Here is an 18,360-nt window from a genome sequence, read left to right as displayed (position 1 = left end):
CAGAATCATAAGACAATATCCACTAGCATTAAAATTTGCTTGTTCATGTAGCATTTTGACATAAAACCAATATGTTTATTTCCAATGTAGCTACATTGTGTTGTGACTTGTTTGTGATTCTTACGCTGCCCACTGCCCTGTCTGAAGCAATTTTAGGGGGGAGAATCACATTTCCACAAGACTTATTTGTTTGCAAGGAAAACAACTGTTAAACCTTTGCTCTGCTAGTCACTGAGCCGCACACAAAAAAAGAGTCACATGTTAAGGACACATATGGGTCTGAATCAAAGCTCTGATCTAAACATTCCTGAGCTCTGGGATCTAGAACTGCAAATGTGTCACAAGGCTCTTGGCTGATTCCCACCTAATTAATAAACTGAAACAAAAGTCTGGACCCACATGTCCTATCAGTGAAGATCAGATCTAGATCTGAATACTGAGCCTCATAGAACCACAGAATTGGAAGGAACCACAAGAAGTCATCAAATTCAGTCCCCCTGAATTCATGGTGGACCACACACCTATGTGTGGTTAACTGTCCCATGTAGTGGTACCTAGACCACTTCACAGAGCAAGAATAAATGTTCTCTACAGCTGAAGCTGCACAAAAGTCCTGGGTTTGAGTCCCCCTGGGGGCAATTACAATGGCAGGTCTGAGTGTGATCCCCAACAGGTGTTTGTCTAATGTGATCTTAAAAATCCTCAGTGATGGAGATTCCATCTCCCCTTAGACAATTCATTCCAAGTCTGAACTACCCTGCCAGTTAGGAAGTTTTTTTTTCTATTGCCTACATGAGATGGAGACTCAGCTGATTAAAAAAACAGAGCACATTGTGATTTCCCCAAAATACAGGTTGAATCTCTCTCATCTGGCACCCTGGGGACCTGACCAGTGTTGGATGAGAGAATTTGCTGGACAACAGGAGGTCAATATTTTCTAGCACATTATCAAAACTTTCACTGCTTACTGGGCTCTCAGAAGACATTTAAGGGTAAATTACAGCCATATAACAGCACAGAACACTGAGAGCCAGGACTGGTGGCTAGAAATGGGACCACAGGAAACTTGGCCACTCTCATGATAAGTGATCGTCACACTGGAGTACGGAGTTTGCCAGACAAGAAAGTTTCAGATGAGAGAAGTTCAACCCGTATAAAAGTTTCCTAAAATAAAATTGCATCATTAGATTGACACTAATGCACATCAATATTAAACTTCTCTCTTGATTAAGCATCTAAAGCACTGTACTTTCTGCATGCCCCAATCCCTTTGTCATGCCTTGTCCCCTCTGACACACTTGGCGTCTTTCTTCTTATGCCGGGTTGTCAGTAACAGGCAGAATGCTAAACCCTGTGTTTTGGTTTATCTCTGTCTGACACACTACACGCTGCTCCACCATCAAGGACACTTGCACTTTTCTTTGTCGGCCAGCTGAGAGGGAAGGGTGGGGCAGGGAGCCTGGGGGAAGATGTGCCCTGTCAAGAGATGCCCTCTTTTCTCCTTCTTGCAGGCGTGCTGCAGCTGAACTTAGAAAAATGCGTCCCCAAATCCAAGCCTGACCTTTCCAAAGACATTAGCCAGAGCAAGACGTCCATAAAAATAAAGAATAGAGTACCTGGCATGTCTCTAATTACTGCCACCCAAGGAGTTCAAAGCCTGTGTCAGGCATCTTTCTTTTCCACCTGATCTTTAAGTGACAGCCTTTTTTTCCCAGGATCATTGTCAAGTCAGACCACAACATAACTGGGCTGTCATTCTATCGGACTTGTCCTGTGTGGTGCAGCAGCTCAGATGATGTGTCGATATAGTTTCTCTTCAATCTCACTGGCCCCCGTCAGGCACACAGGGCATCAGCTAGTGCAGGTCTCACAGTGTGTGCATCTCCTTCGCTCCTCTGAGCATTGAAGGGATCTTGCTGAATTCCCCCACTGCAGCGCTGTGATCGTTTAGCTTAGATTCACTGGGCCTGCAGCAAAATGGAAAACTAGAAATCTTGTGATGCCACCCAGAGAAAGAGAACTTCTCAGGAACCAGATATGGTCAGTGTGGAGCTGAATGTGGTCCTCTGACTCATGTCTCTGCACTGGAAGAGTACAGTAAGAGATGGAGAAAAACAAGGGGTTTGTCCTGAGAGAGGTTGCTGATGAAGGTTGGTATCCATGGGTGAAATCCTGGCCACACTGAAGTCATTGGGAGTTTGATTTGCTATGGCCAGTGTTTTACTCTGTATCTTTAGAGCAGACGAGACAGAGATAGCTCCAGGCCAACAGTTATGCATAGCTATTGGTATCACGCAGCCCTTGCTTTTGGCAAACTTCTTTCACTGCAGCACACCACGTGGATTCAGACAGCAATACTAGTCACTGGTCAGTGGCTTTTCTCCAGTGATTTGATATTGGCTTGTAGCTTGTCTAGGCAAAAACAGGGACTGTTTACTTATGCTTTGAGATGCCTAAGACAAGTTTGAGCACTATGTCATCATTAAATGTAACTACATGCAGTGTGTGATTGAGTCTCTAGAAATTCCATGCTTCTGGTTATGTTGCTAATCCCAGCTCCACTGACATTTCTCAGGCGTGAAATCCATACATATGCATGCTCAGTGCTTTTTGGTAAAAAAAGAGGAGCAGGTGCTCAGCCAGCTCCCCGCTGCAGGGCTACTGGGGACCTTCCGTCACCAGCTGGGGTTCCTGCAGATGGGGCTGACGGAGGGGCTTCACACCCCAGGTGGCTCCCTGCTGTGGGGCTGGCAGGGTCCCCTCGCCCCCCAGCCGGGGTCCCGTGGCTGGGGCTGCCAACAGGACTCCTTGTGCCACGTGAGCAATGTGCCAGTATGTGGAACCAGCATGTACCAGCACAAAGAAAGCACTGTGCGTGGTCACTAGGGAAAAACGGTGGGGCATTTTTGTGTTCGTAAGTTTCAAGGAAAGCATCATACTTCAGATTGTAAACTGAGATCTTGCTGGAAGCCTGCTGCTCAACAAGCTAGTAATACAATCAGTCAGGTGCTGTTCTTTTCCCACATGGCAGAAAATACACAGATAGGATTTATTGCAGTAAGGATTTGTACCCACGTTATAATTCCACAGATCTAGCTCTCCCCTCCTGTTGGTGCAGAAGCACACAAATCAGCTGTGTTTTCCTTGTAAATCCCATAAAAACTCACAAAATGCACACACCCACAACTGTGTTGTTAAAAGCAGAGATCAGCCTTCCCTTAGCATCGCAGGAGCAGTTTCGTACAGACTGAACAGAGCCCTCAGCCTTGAGGCACTGTTTGTACTCTGACGGGCGGAAACACTTCAGGAGCCACACCTAACAAGAGTCTTCCCCGAAACTAGCACCAGGTGGATGGTGGGTTCTGCTGGGTATTGTGACCAGGTGTGTGAGAGAACATACAGAAACTGAGAACAGCCAAAGAACAGGAGAGAGGCAGCGTTCAGGGTGAGAAAGCCAGGGCCAGGCAGCAGAAGGAGGCTATCTGCCAATAGCGTGACCCAGAAAGTAGCTGGAGAGAGAGAAAAAGAGAGAGAGCAGGTTTGGGTCTGTTGACTACTGAGGCCTGGGAGATAGGAGACTTCTCCTCTTTGTTCTGGTTCCTCCTGCGTTCAGGACTTCTTGTGATTAAACTAGATTGCATCAAGAAAAATACCAGAACCCAACAGTTTTTAATAGTTTCAACTGGAGCACCCCCATGGCTTCAAGGTTTAACTAGTGTCTCGAGTCAGATAAGGGCAGCAGTATCAACAGCTGCTAATTAGACATCTTGTCCTTTCAGGCAGACCTAAGCAGTCAGGCAGCTGAGCTAAGAATCCTCAACAAAAAATGTCAAACTTCTCCAGGGCATGAATCTGTGGTGCAATGAATCACAGGTTTGTTTTTCCCAGAATACAAACCAGCAAGCACCAGGTTACAGAACAGTTTGGCTTATTTATGTTTCAATTAGTAAAATACACCCATCACCACAGTCCCTAGGGGTGTGAACAATGTCGTAAGAGCCACAAAATGCACTGGGCAACTATCACTGTATTTAAAATGCCACTTTATTAATAAGCAGCATGCACTGTGCACAGTAATTCCTCCTGCCCCCAGACAAAAAAGCCCAGAAGAGTGATGGTTTTGCACTGGTTTAACAAACTCAGTCCCTGAACTCCAGAGTCAATGTCCATGGCTGAGAGACATCAGCTCCCAGATGTTCAAGACGAGGGACTGCTAGACAACTTCTGCTGATCTCAGTTGTTGTGCAGACACACACGCAGAGCAGTCTCCTAGGTAGCCCACAGCCAAAATATTACAGGGCTGCAGGACCCAGTCTAGTGCCCACTGAAGCCAATGGCATAACTCCTGTTAACTTCATCAGCACAGGATTGTAGACTGAGCCAAAGCTCATTGTGGCCAATGGAGTCTTCCATTGACTTCATTGGGCTTTGGATGAAGCTGCTAACCCTTCTGTACACTTAGTTGTTTCATTTTGCTTTTGTTCAGCTACAAGCTACATTAAAAAGGTGTATTCCAAGACCAGCATCTGATGAAGTGAGTCTGTGCTCACAAAAGCTCATGCTCAAAACTTTTCTGTTAGTCTATAAGGTGCCACAGGACCCTTCGTTGCTATTAAAAAGGTGCTCACACCCATAACTGCCTTTCCCCCGTATCATGCTGCCTTCACTCTGAGAAGGGAACTATTCTGCATGCTGTTGGAACTGCTATTTGCTTGTTACTGATGAGCAGGTGGAATACTCATCCTTTCACTGTTGGGAGGCATTACACACCTTGCTTTGTTCCTGCTGCTACAATACAGGTTTTGTGCATCGAAACTGTACCACTGAAGGCTGGTCAGAGACTTTCCCAAGACCCGACGTGGCTTGTGGCTATGATGTGAACGACACCGCCAATGAAGAGAGAGTGAGTCTGGTTTGCTGGTATCTTACAGTTTGTTGCTCCATGAAACAATGATCTGGGGAGAAAGAAAGTGGATGTTCCTCTCTTAACATGTCAAAACAGGTTGATTTCCAGGAGATATTTTAAAGATTCAAATGTACATCCTTTTACAGCGTGTCTACTTCATGAAGCTGAAGACCATGTACACAGTTGGATACAGTACCTCTCTCGGGACTCTAACAATAGCCTTAGGAATCCTGGCCTCATTCAGGTGAGCAGAAGTTCTCTGCTCTTTGTTTGCATTTCTTCAGAATGTCTGATTAACCCACTGAAGCCCCAGATCTCTTGCTGGCGTTCAGATGAATGTAAATGGTGAATTTTTCGAAGTTGTTATAGAAATCGGAGCTGGAAATGAGCTCAGGGTGACTAGTGCATCCCCTACGAGTGCAGGATTCTTCCCCGTAGCATGTTTTTTCTGTGCTTTAGCCAGGCTGGTTTCCAAAGCGGGCGCTGCCAGCATGTGTTTTCCTGACGAGACTATCTTACGTTTTTAATAATATTCGAGCAGGAAGCATTTTCTTTGCCATTCAGCCTAAGCTTCCTTTCTCAAATGCACTGTTTGGGCCAAATTCTGCTCACTTTTACACCACGGTAAATCTGGAGTTAACTGCATTGGCTGCAGTACAGTATTTCAGATTACACCAGTGTGACAAAGTATAAATTTGAGTCCTGGGCATCAATCATTTATATTTGCTGGAGGCTTGATTTTGTTGATTCCTCAACCAAATAAACTTCATTTATCAAAACTAATGTATCAGTGAAATGTTGTAGGAACCCAAAATGCTTTGCAGTCCATCCTAAGTCTGCAAGCTCTCCAGGTTCTCATTGGCTGCCAGGGGATTTAGCACGCCGTGGTTTTGCAGGTGCAAATCCAGAATCTAGACAACGCCACAGATGTGCAGCCAGCTGTGGGTGAGAGGCCGGGGTCTGGCGTACATCACACTACAGCGAGGGGAGATTTTGGCCGGAAAGATTACAGCAAACCCTCAACTTTTACGCCAGTGTCCTGATATATTCCCTGGGCATGAAGAGCAGACCTAATTTGTTTTTTCAGATCTCCCAAAGAACCCCTTGTTATGGGGTGGGTAATTAATTAATGAATTGCATGGAATGATCAGTGCTGTGCCTCTGAAGGCCAAAGGGCTGAGTTGAATCTGCTAGGCTTCGAATCGGTAAACCCTGGAAGCCTAGGTCCTTGAAACCTGATTAGCTCATTAAGCCGTCTCCTTTCTAGATCCATAACTTCATCAGATGTCTCTCTTTTTGGCTCTAGAAGACTCCGTTGCACGAGGAACTACATCCACATGCATCTGTTTACATCCTTCATTTTCCGAGCCTTGTCGAACTTAATCAAAGACGCAGCTTTGTTTTCTTCTGAGGACGTTAACTACTGTGGGGCGCACACGGTAAACCCAGGGCCAGGTTAACACTTCTGGGGTCTCAGGGCTATTAGATTGTGTGGGGCACCCAATGCTCTGGGGTGGGGCAAAAAAGGGGCTCAGTGTGTAGGAGGGGGGCTATGGGTTGTGGCAGGAGAGTTGATGTGGGAGGGGGTGAGGGCTCCAATTGGGGGTGTGGGCTCGTGGTAGGGCTGGCGGGTAAGGTGTTTGAGGGGCATGTGGAGGCTGCCAGCTGGGGCAATGGGGTTTGGAGTGTGGAGTTGGCTCAGGGCAGAAGGTTGAGGTGGGGGTGCAGGGCCTGGGTGGGGTTTAGGGTGTTGGAGGGGGCTCAGGTTTGGGGCGGGGGGTCTAGGAGGTAGCTAAGGTGCTGGGGCAGGGGGTTGGGCTGCAAGGTCTGGGAGGAAGAGATGGTGCAGGAGGGGCCTCAGGGCTGGGGTTCTAGGGTCTGAGTGACAGTGTTGGCAGGGGACTCTGGGATGGGGATGGGGTTTTGGGTGGGGGCACTTACCTGGGGCAGCTCCTGTTTCACAAGGGGCTCTGCGTGGCCCGCACTGCCCCATGCTCCCCTGAGGGCACCGCCTGCTGCAGCTCCCATTGGCCATGATTCCTGGTGCTCATAGTGATGCGTCTCCAGTGTGCAGGGGGAGGAATGGCAGTGCACAGAGCCGCCTGCCTCCCTGCCAGGAAGGACTGGCCAGGAACACGGGGGCTTTAGTAGCTGCAGCCCATTAAAACCTCTTATTCTGGGCCCCGCTTCCCCTGAGGTCTTGGGCCGCAGACTCTACAGCCCCCTTCTTAATCTAGACTTCCAGCATCTTCAGATCCCCACCCTGCCCCTGGGATTTCAACGGGACAGTTGGTGAGCAAATGCTGCTCCAGGCACCTACGTCCTCCATCTTCCCTCACCGTGGAGAGCTACTGGAGAAGAAAGCGCTGCCTTGTCACAACACATAACCTCTCCCTCTCCCGCTCCTGTCACTTTTCTGTGCGTGTGGCCAAGCTGAAATTCTCACCACCTTGTACCGATGTGGAGTAGAAACTCAGCTTTTTAATTTCCTCCCCAGGCAGCCCCCAGATGGATGAGGGAAGTGATCTCAGAATCTGGGGGAAATCCTGGCTCCATGGGAGTCAGAGTGCGCTTTGCCGTTGGTTTCAGGAAAGCCAGGATCTCACCCTCTGAGCTGAACCTTGTACAGGCTTCCTGTGGGTGGCAGGTGGTGACATGGAACCGGAAGAAGGCGCACCCATTGTTAAACCATGCAGAGCTTGTGGGTAGCTCATCTGCCTCGGCAAGAAACCCTTGTCTGTGGCTGTCTTAGGAGCTTCCTTCTTCCCTCTTCAAAGAGAGGAGAGGCCATGGAAGGAGAGTCAGTGCTCCATCTGCTCTCCAGCTCAGCCTCCCCACCCACAAATGGGGGAGCTCTAATCACCAGTTAGCTATGGGGATGGGCTTCAACCTAGCAGGGAAGGAAAAAGCTTTGCTTTGTTGCATATTCATGACCCTTACATTCCTTGGCCTCTCGACTGAGATTGCCAAATTAATGTACCAATGAGTCCCAGCATTTGGCAACTGTCTTAGGTAATTATACAGCCTCCATGACCATACCGCCTGCGGATCTCACACTCTTTAGTGTATTTCTCCTCAAAACACCACTACGATGTTATTATCCCTGTTGACAGATGGGGGGCAGAAGGAGTTGCCCGGAATACTAAATCTATGACAGAGCAGAGAAGTGAGGCCGTGTTTCTCTAATCCCCTATCGACTGGACTTCCCTTCCTTTCTGGTCAACACTTAGTCTGAGCCCACCAACCTGTTTCAATGCAGGATACCAAAAATGATTGTGCATCCACGTTTACCTTCTGATTCTCTGCAACACAAGCTAATGATACTCTCTCTGTTTCCTTAGATTGGGTGTAAATTCATCATGATCTTCTTTCAGTATTGCATCATGGCTAACTACAGTTGGCTTCTTGTGGAGGGACTGTATCTCCACACCCTTCTCGTTGTTTCATTCTTCTCAGAAAGGAAGTACTTCTGGTGGTTCATCATCCTGGGATGGGGTACCGTTTGTTTATCTTTTCAATCAAAATAAGGTTTGGGTGATTGTTGATTTATCTGCGGGAGGTTTGTAGAACAATTTGATTTTCCATTGCAGGTGCCCCAACCATATTTGTTATAGCATGGTCCATCACCAGGCACCTATGTGAAGATATAGGGTAAGTCATCTTAATTAAATACAAGTTTCACTCAATAAGGAAACATGCCATGTAAATGCATACAAGGCAGTTGCCAAGGTTACTTGTCCAATGAAAGCTTCATCAGCTGTAATTACCATTTAACCTCAGAGAACCAAACTCGGCTTTGCTGTGGTTCAGTTAGGGTATAAAACATTGTTCCCTCTAATTTATTCCATTCATGTGTGGAATAAATTTTGTTATGTGCACCCTGGCTCGTGTGGATGTGCACCACAGGTAGAAGCACACGCGACTGGTTGTGGGCGCTCTGATTATCAGTTGGGCAGCATTTGACTCTCTCACTCGAGTGCACAGCTCAGCTGGAACACTGGTCTGAAGTCTATGCAGGTGCTTAACCCCGATTGAGAACTGTGACACTGAAGGGGGTCACTCAGACTGGTAATGGGTTCTGTCATTGCTTGCTCTGTAGCCTGGGGAGCTTTGGTGCTGTCCAGCTTTGGCTCAGAGTCCTGACACCAGCAACTTGCTCATAGCACAGGGACCTCTTCCTGGCGTTAAGCAGCCTGACTAAGTGCATGATAACACCGACAGCCCACAGCCACCCGCCCAGGCTATGTCCAGTCCCTCTCGCTGGACCCTCCTGGAAGTTGAGCTCACAGCCTCCACAGGGGCAGAGTGCACACCAGCCTGGTAGCTTAGCTGAGGACTTCTCCCTCCCATTTCATGCACAGCACTGACATGGTTTTGTACTAAAACAAGAATACGTGTATAAGACAAAGAATAGTTACCAACATGATAATAAGTAGGACTAGAAGACACCGGTACGGTTACAAGCACGACAGAATCAACCATGCTTTCTATTGATTTAAACTTCAGAAAATTACAAAGTTTTTTCACCTATAGTCACTTGCAGTGGCTCTTGGTTTGTATGCCAAGAGGATCCCTGTCTGAGAAGCTCTAATGGTGCTGCTTCCCCTTTGCCGCCTACGTGGTGATGCCAAAAAGGCTCTTTTCTGGTTTATATTTCTCAAACCTGTTGTCCCTCTATCAAGAGCCGGAAGAGTTACTGGGGTTGCAGGTTCCATCCCCTGCTGTGATAATTGAGGGTATTTCCTCTTCCCTCTCCACCTCTGTTGTTTAGCTTGATGGCTTTGTTTACCTTCTATGTAGGTGTAGTTTTCATTGTCCTTTGAGGTCTTACACTGGAGACACACGAAAACAAATAGGCTACATCAACACGAGCCCCTTCCTTTTGGAAGGGCGTGGTAATAAGCAAGTTGGGAAGATGCTAATTAGGCACTGCTATGAATATGCAGCACCTCATTAGCACAATGGCAGCCACGCACCATTCGAAAGTGCTGCTTTTGAATTACGCACCACTCATGTAGATGGGGGCCTTTCAAAAGGACCTCCTGACTTTGAAAGCCCCTTCTTATTTGATTTCAGGAAGAAGGAGCTTTTAAGTCCAGGGAGTCCTTTTGAAAAACCCCAATCTACACGGGTGGTGCACAGTTCGAAAGTGGCTCTTTCAAATCACGCACGGCTGCCATTATGCTAACAAGGTGCTGCATATTCATAGCAGTGCCTCATTAGCATCTTCTCAACTCACTCATTACCACGCCCTTCCTAACGGAAGTGGCTAGTGTAGATCCAGCCATAATGCTCCTTTGTCTTGAACATTCTGGGGTTATGCACTGCTTGCAAAACACCTTTTAAAACCACGTTTCCAGCACAACTCCATATTTCTTTGTCCAGCCCCCATACGTACATTGGGCAATGATACTAATAACCGGCACATTACTTGTTTGCATGCAATACCTTACGTGGCAGCTTTTAGTAACCTATTATGATAATAGCAAATAGGGGGCAATGCAGGAGTTTGGCCTGATGTGAGTTATGCTATGATGTGCCCTCTGCCAGATGGCACTGAGAGACTCAGTATGTATGAAATAATTTTAAATTCCTTTTTAAATAGAGTTCATCTACAAAGGCATTTTCTAACCTAGTGGATGCTCCCTTTGAGGCCACCTGGGATTTTCTTTTTGTGCTCCCATTAGAAACTTGGAGCACAGCCATTTCAAAGCTCTACTTTTTAGCTGACTTCTAAGTACAGTGAAACCATATTTCTCTGATGGCTTCAGAGGTTTTCCCCAAGGTTTTTAGATAAACAGGATTACACTTCATTTTAAGGGCAAGATGGCTAGTGAAGATGTAATTTAGCCTCCTGGAGATTTGGCCACTCATGATCTTGGAAGCAGGAGTATGCCCTAAAAGGAAATAATTTACCTATCCTATCTCATAGAACTGGGGAAGGGACCTTGAGAGGTCAGCAAGTCCAGACCCCTGCCCTCACAGCAGAACTTATCACCATCCCGGACAGTTTATCTTTTTTAATCTATTTGCCCCAGATCCCTAAATGACCCCCTCAAGGGCTGATCTCACAACCCTGGGTTTAGCAGGCCAATGCTGTCACAAATGGAATAGAGACCTATTTTAAAAACTAAGACATTAAATCCCTATGTAAACGTATTTGCCATTTGGGATCTAAAAAGTACATTTTTCTGCCTTATTATTACAGGTGTTGGGACATTAATACCAATGCTGCTATCTGGTGGATCATTAGAGGCCCTGTAGTCGTGTCTATTTTTGTAAGTCTGTTCTGTAACAAGTGCTTTCAACATGCATTTCCAAATGTTGCGAAATTAAAGATCCCTCCCTGTCATGTTTTAAAACTCCTTATCAACTGGTTTTAAATATGTGCCTTAGCTGGTATGATACAACCTCAGTGACTTCTGCTTACGAGAAGTCGGCATCTGTAACTAATGTCTTAAGGCTATCTCTACAAAGAAAGCTCTGCATTGCCTTCCAAGAAGCAAAAGCCTCAGGGGGATCAGGTTTCCACATCCTGCTGATTTCACATGAACACCAAATGGCTTGTGAAAGCTTGTCTTGGACTGCTCTGCAGGAGGCTCTGGAGGAGAAACAAAAGGGCTGATGATTGCAGCACGACAATCTTTTCGCTCTGACACTGCCTCACTCAGCAAAGCCAAAACCAACTTGCTTTAGACCACACGGCCACCAGTTTTAGCCTTTTAAAAAGAATCTGAGACCAAATTCTGCCCTTGTTTACACCTATGCAACTCTCTTGAGCCAACAAAGATCTTCTCTCTTGCTTGTGTAATGCCCACACACCCAGGTTGTTGGCAGGAGGGAAATGAACTTGTGATCTTAGGAGCTAACTCCCTGCGCTCCACCACATGAGCTAATAGCCACCTGGCTCTCAGCCAAGGTTGGAAAGCAGAGACTTCACTCTCTGGTGTCAGTGGTCTCAGTGCCACCGGGGTTACACATGGAAGGCTGGACAACTGCACAAGCCAATAACAGGACCACAGCATTTCTTCTCATAGCCTGCAACAACTTGCATTCACACCAGCTGGGGTGAGGTTTAAATTCCAGGAAGGTCAGGAAATTCAGCAATAAAGTAACAGACTTAACAATGTATTGCAGGATGGGAAGGGCAGTCTCTCTCTAAGGCTATGTCTACACCACAACATAAATTTGAATTTAAGGCAGTTAGCTTGATTGTACTAAGTGACTGTCTTCACTGTTAACTATCGTAACATCATTGAAACTGGCTGGGTGTAGAGTCAAGTTCAAATTTAAAAGTGCAAATGAAGGCTGGTGTGGAAGCACCATGTCTTTGAATCAAATTCGTTAGCCTCCACAGGTTGATTGGTGCTGCTGCGCCTGTCTCCTCACTGCACCTGCCTCGGTTCCAGTGAGCCAGGCACAACAGTGCTGGTCAGTTTCCCAGCATCCCCAAGCTGCGAGGGTCTGGGAACCAGGCAGCAGGGTTAGCGCTGCTGGCAGCAGGCATGCAGCAGGGCCCAGGGGGAAGATGCAGAATGCAGGACTGAGGGAACTGTGGGATAGGCTCCCACAATGCACTCCTGCAGCAGTCAGTGTTTGGCCATTCACTGTGGCAGCACTAACTTGACTTTGTGGGGAAATGAGGATACTCAAAGTCGAATTTATGAAGCCCAGCATTATAAAATCAAATTTCACAAAACTGAATTTATCTGGTTGTGTAGACGTAGCCTCAGAGCAGCACACAACACAGCTATGAAGATGGCTCACATAAACTGCAGTGCAATCATGTTTTCATGCTTTAAAATAAGAAATCACTCACTGAACAATATACATCACACAAAAGGGAATTCCAATTTCAGTGTACACTGGGGAAAACACAGAATGGTTCCCCTTCATGTTTACTCAAATCAATCTGAGACTCCTAACCCAGGGCCTTACATTTAATACACTATGTCTAGGAAAGCGTTAAAAGCTACAGTGCAGTGTTATGGTGCAGTTGGGTAATGGATGGAGTACAGATTATTCACAGCTGGGAGATGTGATGTGAAACAGAGATAAGCGTGAGTTTATTTCTACACATCCCAGTTTGGTTTACATTACTCCTTACCAAGAAAGGAGAATTGACTCTGTATGATCTCTGTTGAGCCTCTGTAATCTGGGAGTCTGTTGTCCAGAAATATCCGTGCACCAGCAGTGTGGTGACTCTGTGGGTGCTCTGGAACTGGAGCACTTGTGGGAAAAACAGAGCACCAAGCTCCCTCTTCTGCCCTTCTCCCAAGTGCAGGTGGCCCTGTGCTCAGCAACTCCTCCCCAGCCCTCACAGAGCTTCCGGAGCACTGCAAATCTGCCGATTTGCGACATTCTAGCTCAGGGAGCCCATGGGGGAAGAGGCAGGGTGGGGGCTGGGACCCAGGCTGCAGAGAAACCAGCAGCTAAGTCCTGCTGCTGGCAGCTAGGACCTGGGGTGGCAGCAGAGGGGCCAGCAGTAGGGAGCAGGAGCTGGCAGCAGGCCCCTGGGCATGGAGCTATGCTGGGTGCAAAGCCTAAGGATATTTGGAGAACTCCCTGAACCTCAGCATCCCACACCTATGAAGACCCGCTGGTACTTTTCATTGATCTCCCTGCAGGTCAGGTTCCAAGGGTGCCAGACTAGAGAGGTTCAATCTGTATTTCTACTCTTTTGTCTACCAGGCCAAATGACCAGAGGAAGATCCTGTTTTCCTTTCCCGCTTCTGAAGCAGCAAATCAGCATTTTTGGTTGGGTTTCTTCCTTGTGAATGAACACAGAAGCACTCCTACAAAGGCTGAGCCTGCTTTGGCTGTAGTCAATGTGGATCCAGTATCTAAGATCCCCTGTACACAGAACAGTTATAACAATGATTGCCAAAGGGTAACTGTAATGTCTTCCTCTGAGCATCATTGCTGGGGTCTAATCAAGCCAGGGCAATCAGCTGGCTCCCAAAAAAGCCAAATTTTGAACTGGGGGTATTTGAAAATTGCAGCCACTATTCATTGTACCAGAGAGCATCACCTCCTTTTTTGGGTGATTTGTCTTGAATTTTGGATAGTGACTACTGCCAACTATTTAGCTGTGCCTGAGTGACACTAACCCTTTGGCAGATGGGCAGCCCAGAGCTGATGTGCATCTTAAATCTTCAAAATAGGGATTACAAGTAGGATTTAAGTTGATGCATAAGTGGCAAGCAGGTGAATGCTACCTAGAAGTGCTTAGAGATTAATGTAGTTAGTTAAAACAGATCTGTAAAGTCAGGCTGTGGATCCTGTGTAGAGCACAGCTGCTAATAATAAGAGATATCAACTGTCTGAATTTGTCACTCATGTTTGTTGTTTTTACAGGTTAATTTCATTCTTTTTGTAAATATTTTAAGAATCTTAATGACAAAGCTCAGCTCACCAGAAGGAAGAGGAAATGATTTCAACCAATACAAGTAAGTTAACTCTTTACACTCTGTGTGTGTGTGTGTGTGTGTGTGTGAGAGAGAGTGAGTGCAATACCTCACCTTTAAATAGTTCCCCTTTCTCCCATTTTATGATATCATTGTCACATTTATTTCTGCTCCTAGGAGGCTTGCAAAATCAACACTCCTCCTCATCCCCCTTTTCGGAATTCACTATATCATCTTTGCTTTTTCCCCTGAGGACGTGAACAGTGGCATGGTGGAAATTCAGCTGTTTTTTGAATTAGCGCTCGGCTCATTCCAGGTGATGTTTGACAAATATAACCTTTCAATGAAAAAGGATATTTCCTTCCCTTTTAAATATCTCACATGCAGAAGAGCAGCAAGACACTTGATCCCCTTTTGGATTTCTTAAAATTCAATTCTAATCTGAAAAACTTGCCATCAAAATATTAAACTGGGTTATTGAAATGGTTCTGCTATTTTACAGGGCTTTATTGTGGCTGTGCTGTACTGTTTTCTCAATGGTGAGGTGAGTTTTCTGACAATGCAGTTCCTATTAAGTTACCTCCACAGGCTCAAACATACTGTAGCAATGAGCACTAGTTCAGATTATTCATTTGCATGTGAATCCTTTATACTTCATCTGTCAACTGTCTGCCCATTTGCCTCGCTTCACCTCTGAAGTTCCCCACAGTCTTCCTTAAAGTTGAGTAACTTGAGTAAATACCATCTGCAAACTTTGCTACCTCTTTGTCCCTCAACCATTTCCCCAAATTATTAAACATCAGGGCTGGGTGGGAGTATGTGACCATCCTATTAATCATGGGCCACACTGAAACTGGACCATGCATTTCTACACTTCAGTGTCTGCATCTAAATTACAGGTTGAACTTCTCTTGTCTGGCACCTCAGAATTGAACTGGGGCCAGACAAGAGACTTTGCTGGACCACGGGAGGTCAATATTGACTATCACTCTACTGATACTTCCACTGCTCACTGGGCCCTTGGAAGACATTTAGAGGTAAATTACAGCTAAATAATGACACAGAACACTGAGAGCCAGGACTGGTGGCTGTAAACAAACTTTATGGACCCATAGGAAGTTTGGCCACACCCATGACAAGTAGTCATCCAGCTAACTAAAATCATGCTAGATTACAGATTTGCTGGATGAGAGACTTCCAGATTAGAGAGGTTAACCTGTAGGTTCTAATCCATAGAAACGCTCTACTTGTCATCTTTGGACAGAAAGTTTTATTGGAATCCAGATAAATCGTGTCATATTAGATCTCTGAGGCAGGGACTGTCTTTGTCCTGTGTTTGTAGAACACCTAGCTAGGACAATGGGTGATGGTTCATGATGCTTGGTCCTCAATTACTGCTGAGTCAGAAACAGTCTTCCCATTCCAAGAGAATTTGGGATTTCAAAATCTTCTCATCACAAATCTGGCCAAAATCACAAATGTCATTAAAATTTGAAAAACAATTTTGGATCAGATCAATCAAAATGTTTCCCTTACATAGGCACATTGAAAAAAGCTATTTTTAATTATAAAATCTACTTGCATTTCTAAATGAAAAAAGGCATTTCAAACTCCAAAAGGAATTGTTCATTCTGAAGATGTCAAAGCAGACCTTTTTCATAATATAGAAACTTTAAAACCATTTCAAAATGGTAAATAAATCAAAACCAACACTTTCCCTTGTAAGCTGGTTCAGAAAATTCCCAACTAGCTCTAACTGCAATAAGAATAATGGAACCCAGTACCTACATTCATTCTTAAACTGAGGGTTAAAAAAGAATACTTTGTGTGAAACAAACATATGCTTTGGGCAAGGGGAAATGTCTCTCTTTTGCCTCTTGTGCCAATTCCCAGTCTGCCAGCTTCCACACAAATCCACTGACCAAAATATTCTGTGATCTTACTGCTTAGGTTCAATTGGAAATTCACCGAAAATGGAGGCAGTGGCATTTAAGTCAACATGTTCACTTACAACAGCACCTCAACTCTTCATCCAGTAATGGAGGAAGTGGTTTCACACAGGTGATGCAGCTGATGAAGCCCAGTCCTCAAGAACAAAAGAGGCAAACTATCCAGAAGTCAAGTGTAATTTAACAGATAAAGTGCAGCCCAATGCTAATTTCTTCCTAAGATATATGTGGGGAAAATGGAGTGCCCCAGGAACCTCTTGAATGTATCCCAAAGCAGAACTTGGCCCTTGGTCAATTATTTTTGCAGCATTTGTGTTTGTCTATATCCTATCGTCCCCCACCCCACTTTCTGGTTCCATGACAGCTAAGACCAAATTATATACTATATTCATTGTACTCACATTACTTTAATATACTTTATAAACATATGGAGTAAAAGCTGTAAGCATTTTAAATGAGGTGCCTGAGCTATATCCCAGGAGGGACAAGGCTAGATAAACTAAGAAATGACGACAGCTATAACACCTGACTACACTCATTCAAGAGCATCAATTGCAGTGGATCGGCCATGTTGTTAGAATGACCCCACACCAACTGACTAAAACCTTTCTTCGTCAAAGAGTGCACAGTGAAGGGCTGGGGATATTCAGGGAGAGAGCGATATAACAGAGTGAATAAAGCCATCAAGGCATCAACTGCTCAACAGCCTCAAACGGCAGCTCAGACCAGACACAGATGGAATCTGCTCAGACCTGCAGCCCTACCCAACCATGGTGCGGGAAGGAGACAAAAGTGATGATTTTCCACCTGGTGTGATGAGTCAGCCTTGAGTTCCCTCTGAAACTGAGTCTTGTCCATAAGCCAGACAGTGTGATGAGTGATCAGAGGTAGTCACCTGCACTCCTGAGACAGGTTCCAAGACATTCAGCTAGGGCTCAGTCAAGTGAAATCAGGGCAGGTATATGGGCTCCTAACGGAAACAGTCTCTCCAGTCTTCTCAGTGTCACTACCTGGCTGGGATCATTCCCGTTGCTTTGTCATTCTTTGCTGCTGACGAGGCTGTGGGCGGTCAGGCATAATGGTGAAGGCGAGAGTTCATCCTACCCGTTAGAGCTGGGTCCCAGGTGGATGGAGTCCAGGAAATGAGCTGAGGGTCACTACCAGAGAGACAGCAGCCAAAGGCAAAAAAGCTAAAGGGCCAAGCCCATCGGCAGGACTGGCTGAGGCAGGGAGGCTGAGGCGTTCTCGGCTCTAAGAGATTCAGCAAGTTCAACAAGTTGAAGGCTGAACTGTAGATATGATTCAACTTTGCAGGATGAAGGTTGCACAATATATTCTAAAGCATCATATTGCTTGTAGCTGTAGAATTAGTTGTTTAACTCTTTGCTTCACCCCTCAAATTTGTCTGTCTTCAATATCTCCCAATTGTTGGTAAGATATGCTGAGAAGACTAGGGCTTGGTTCAGCTGTTGTTCCTCTCCGAAGGTGTATGCACTGTACAGCTAGGTTTCAACGGCATCAGACTATGTGAGAATAGTTTTCTTCCCTTCAGTTGTTCTAACAATGCAGTTATCAGAGAAAAACACAATTGTATTGTCTGGGTTAACACGATCACTTGAACTGGTAGAAGCAGAGACCCTTGGTGATAAGTTCTCATACCAGCTCCTCCTTTCCCCAAATAAAATAAATACATAAAATAGCCTTGACTGCTTACTCTTGTGTCTCTGCTTGTAAGATCGGTCTTCCATTCTGCCTGACACAATGCTCCTGAAATACATGAGAATATACACAGCATGACCTCAGTGGCACTGCACATAGTGCTTAGTTTGTGACAGGGCTTGTCACGGCTGAGCTCTGGCACCCCCTGGGCTTGGCAGTTCATAGGACGGACTCAGCAGTGAGGCTGCACCCAGCCCTGACAGTGCAAGGGCTTGACCTGCCTCAGACACAACCTGGAGCTCTGCCCCTCTGTGCCAGGCACACCAGGTGCGGGCAGGCAGGCTCAGCCGAGCAGGATCCAAGTGAAGGGGGGTTTGGTGGTGGGGGGAGGCTCCAAGTGTGGGGTAAGAGAGTTCTATGGGGGGCAATCTGGTGCTTT

General features: G+C 46.0%; 1 protein-coding gene across 1 annotated transcript in view; it reads left to right on the top strand.

The window, feature by feature from the left end:
* The window catches only part of SCTR (secretin receptor), a 28,583-nt gene extending 10,854 nt beyond the window's left edge, over positions 1 to 17,729 (top strand). The window contains exons 4-13 of the mRNA XM_075001634.1: positions 4,800 to 4,903; positions 5,053 to 5,150; positions 6,213 to 6,345; positions 8,248 to 8,401; positions 8,497 to 8,557; positions 11,115 to 11,184; positions 14,264 to 14,355; positions 14,491 to 14,629; positions 14,816 to 14,857; positions 16,264 to 17,729. Coding sequence (XP_074857735.1) covers positions 4,800 to 4,903; positions 5,053 to 5,150; positions 6,213 to 6,345; positions 8,248 to 8,401; positions 8,497 to 8,557; positions 11,115 to 11,184; positions 14,264 to 14,355; positions 14,491 to 14,629; positions 14,816 to 14,857; positions 16,264 to 16,446 — 1,076 coding nt within the window. The 3' untranslated portion in view covers positions 16,447 to 17,729. The remainder of the gene's footprint in view (positions 1 to 4,799; positions 4,904 to 5,052; positions 5,151 to 6,212; positions 6,346 to 8,247; positions 8,402 to 8,496; positions 8,558 to 11,114; positions 11,185 to 14,263; positions 14,356 to 14,490; positions 14,630 to 14,815; positions 14,858 to 16,263) is intronic.
* Positions 17,730 to 18,360: the final 631 nt, after the last annotated feature.

Source organism: Carettochelys insculpta, chromosome 8 (genome assembly GCF_033958435.1).
Source record: "Carettochelys insculpta isolate YL-2023 chromosome 8, ASM3395843v1, whole genome shotgun sequence".
Classification (NCBI taxonomy): Eukaryota; Metazoa; Chordata; order Testudines; family Carettochelyidae; genus Carettochelys; species Carettochelys insculpta.
The sequence above is the reverse complement of the archived record's forward strand: the minus strand, read 5'-3'. Positions and strand labels throughout refer to the sequence as shown.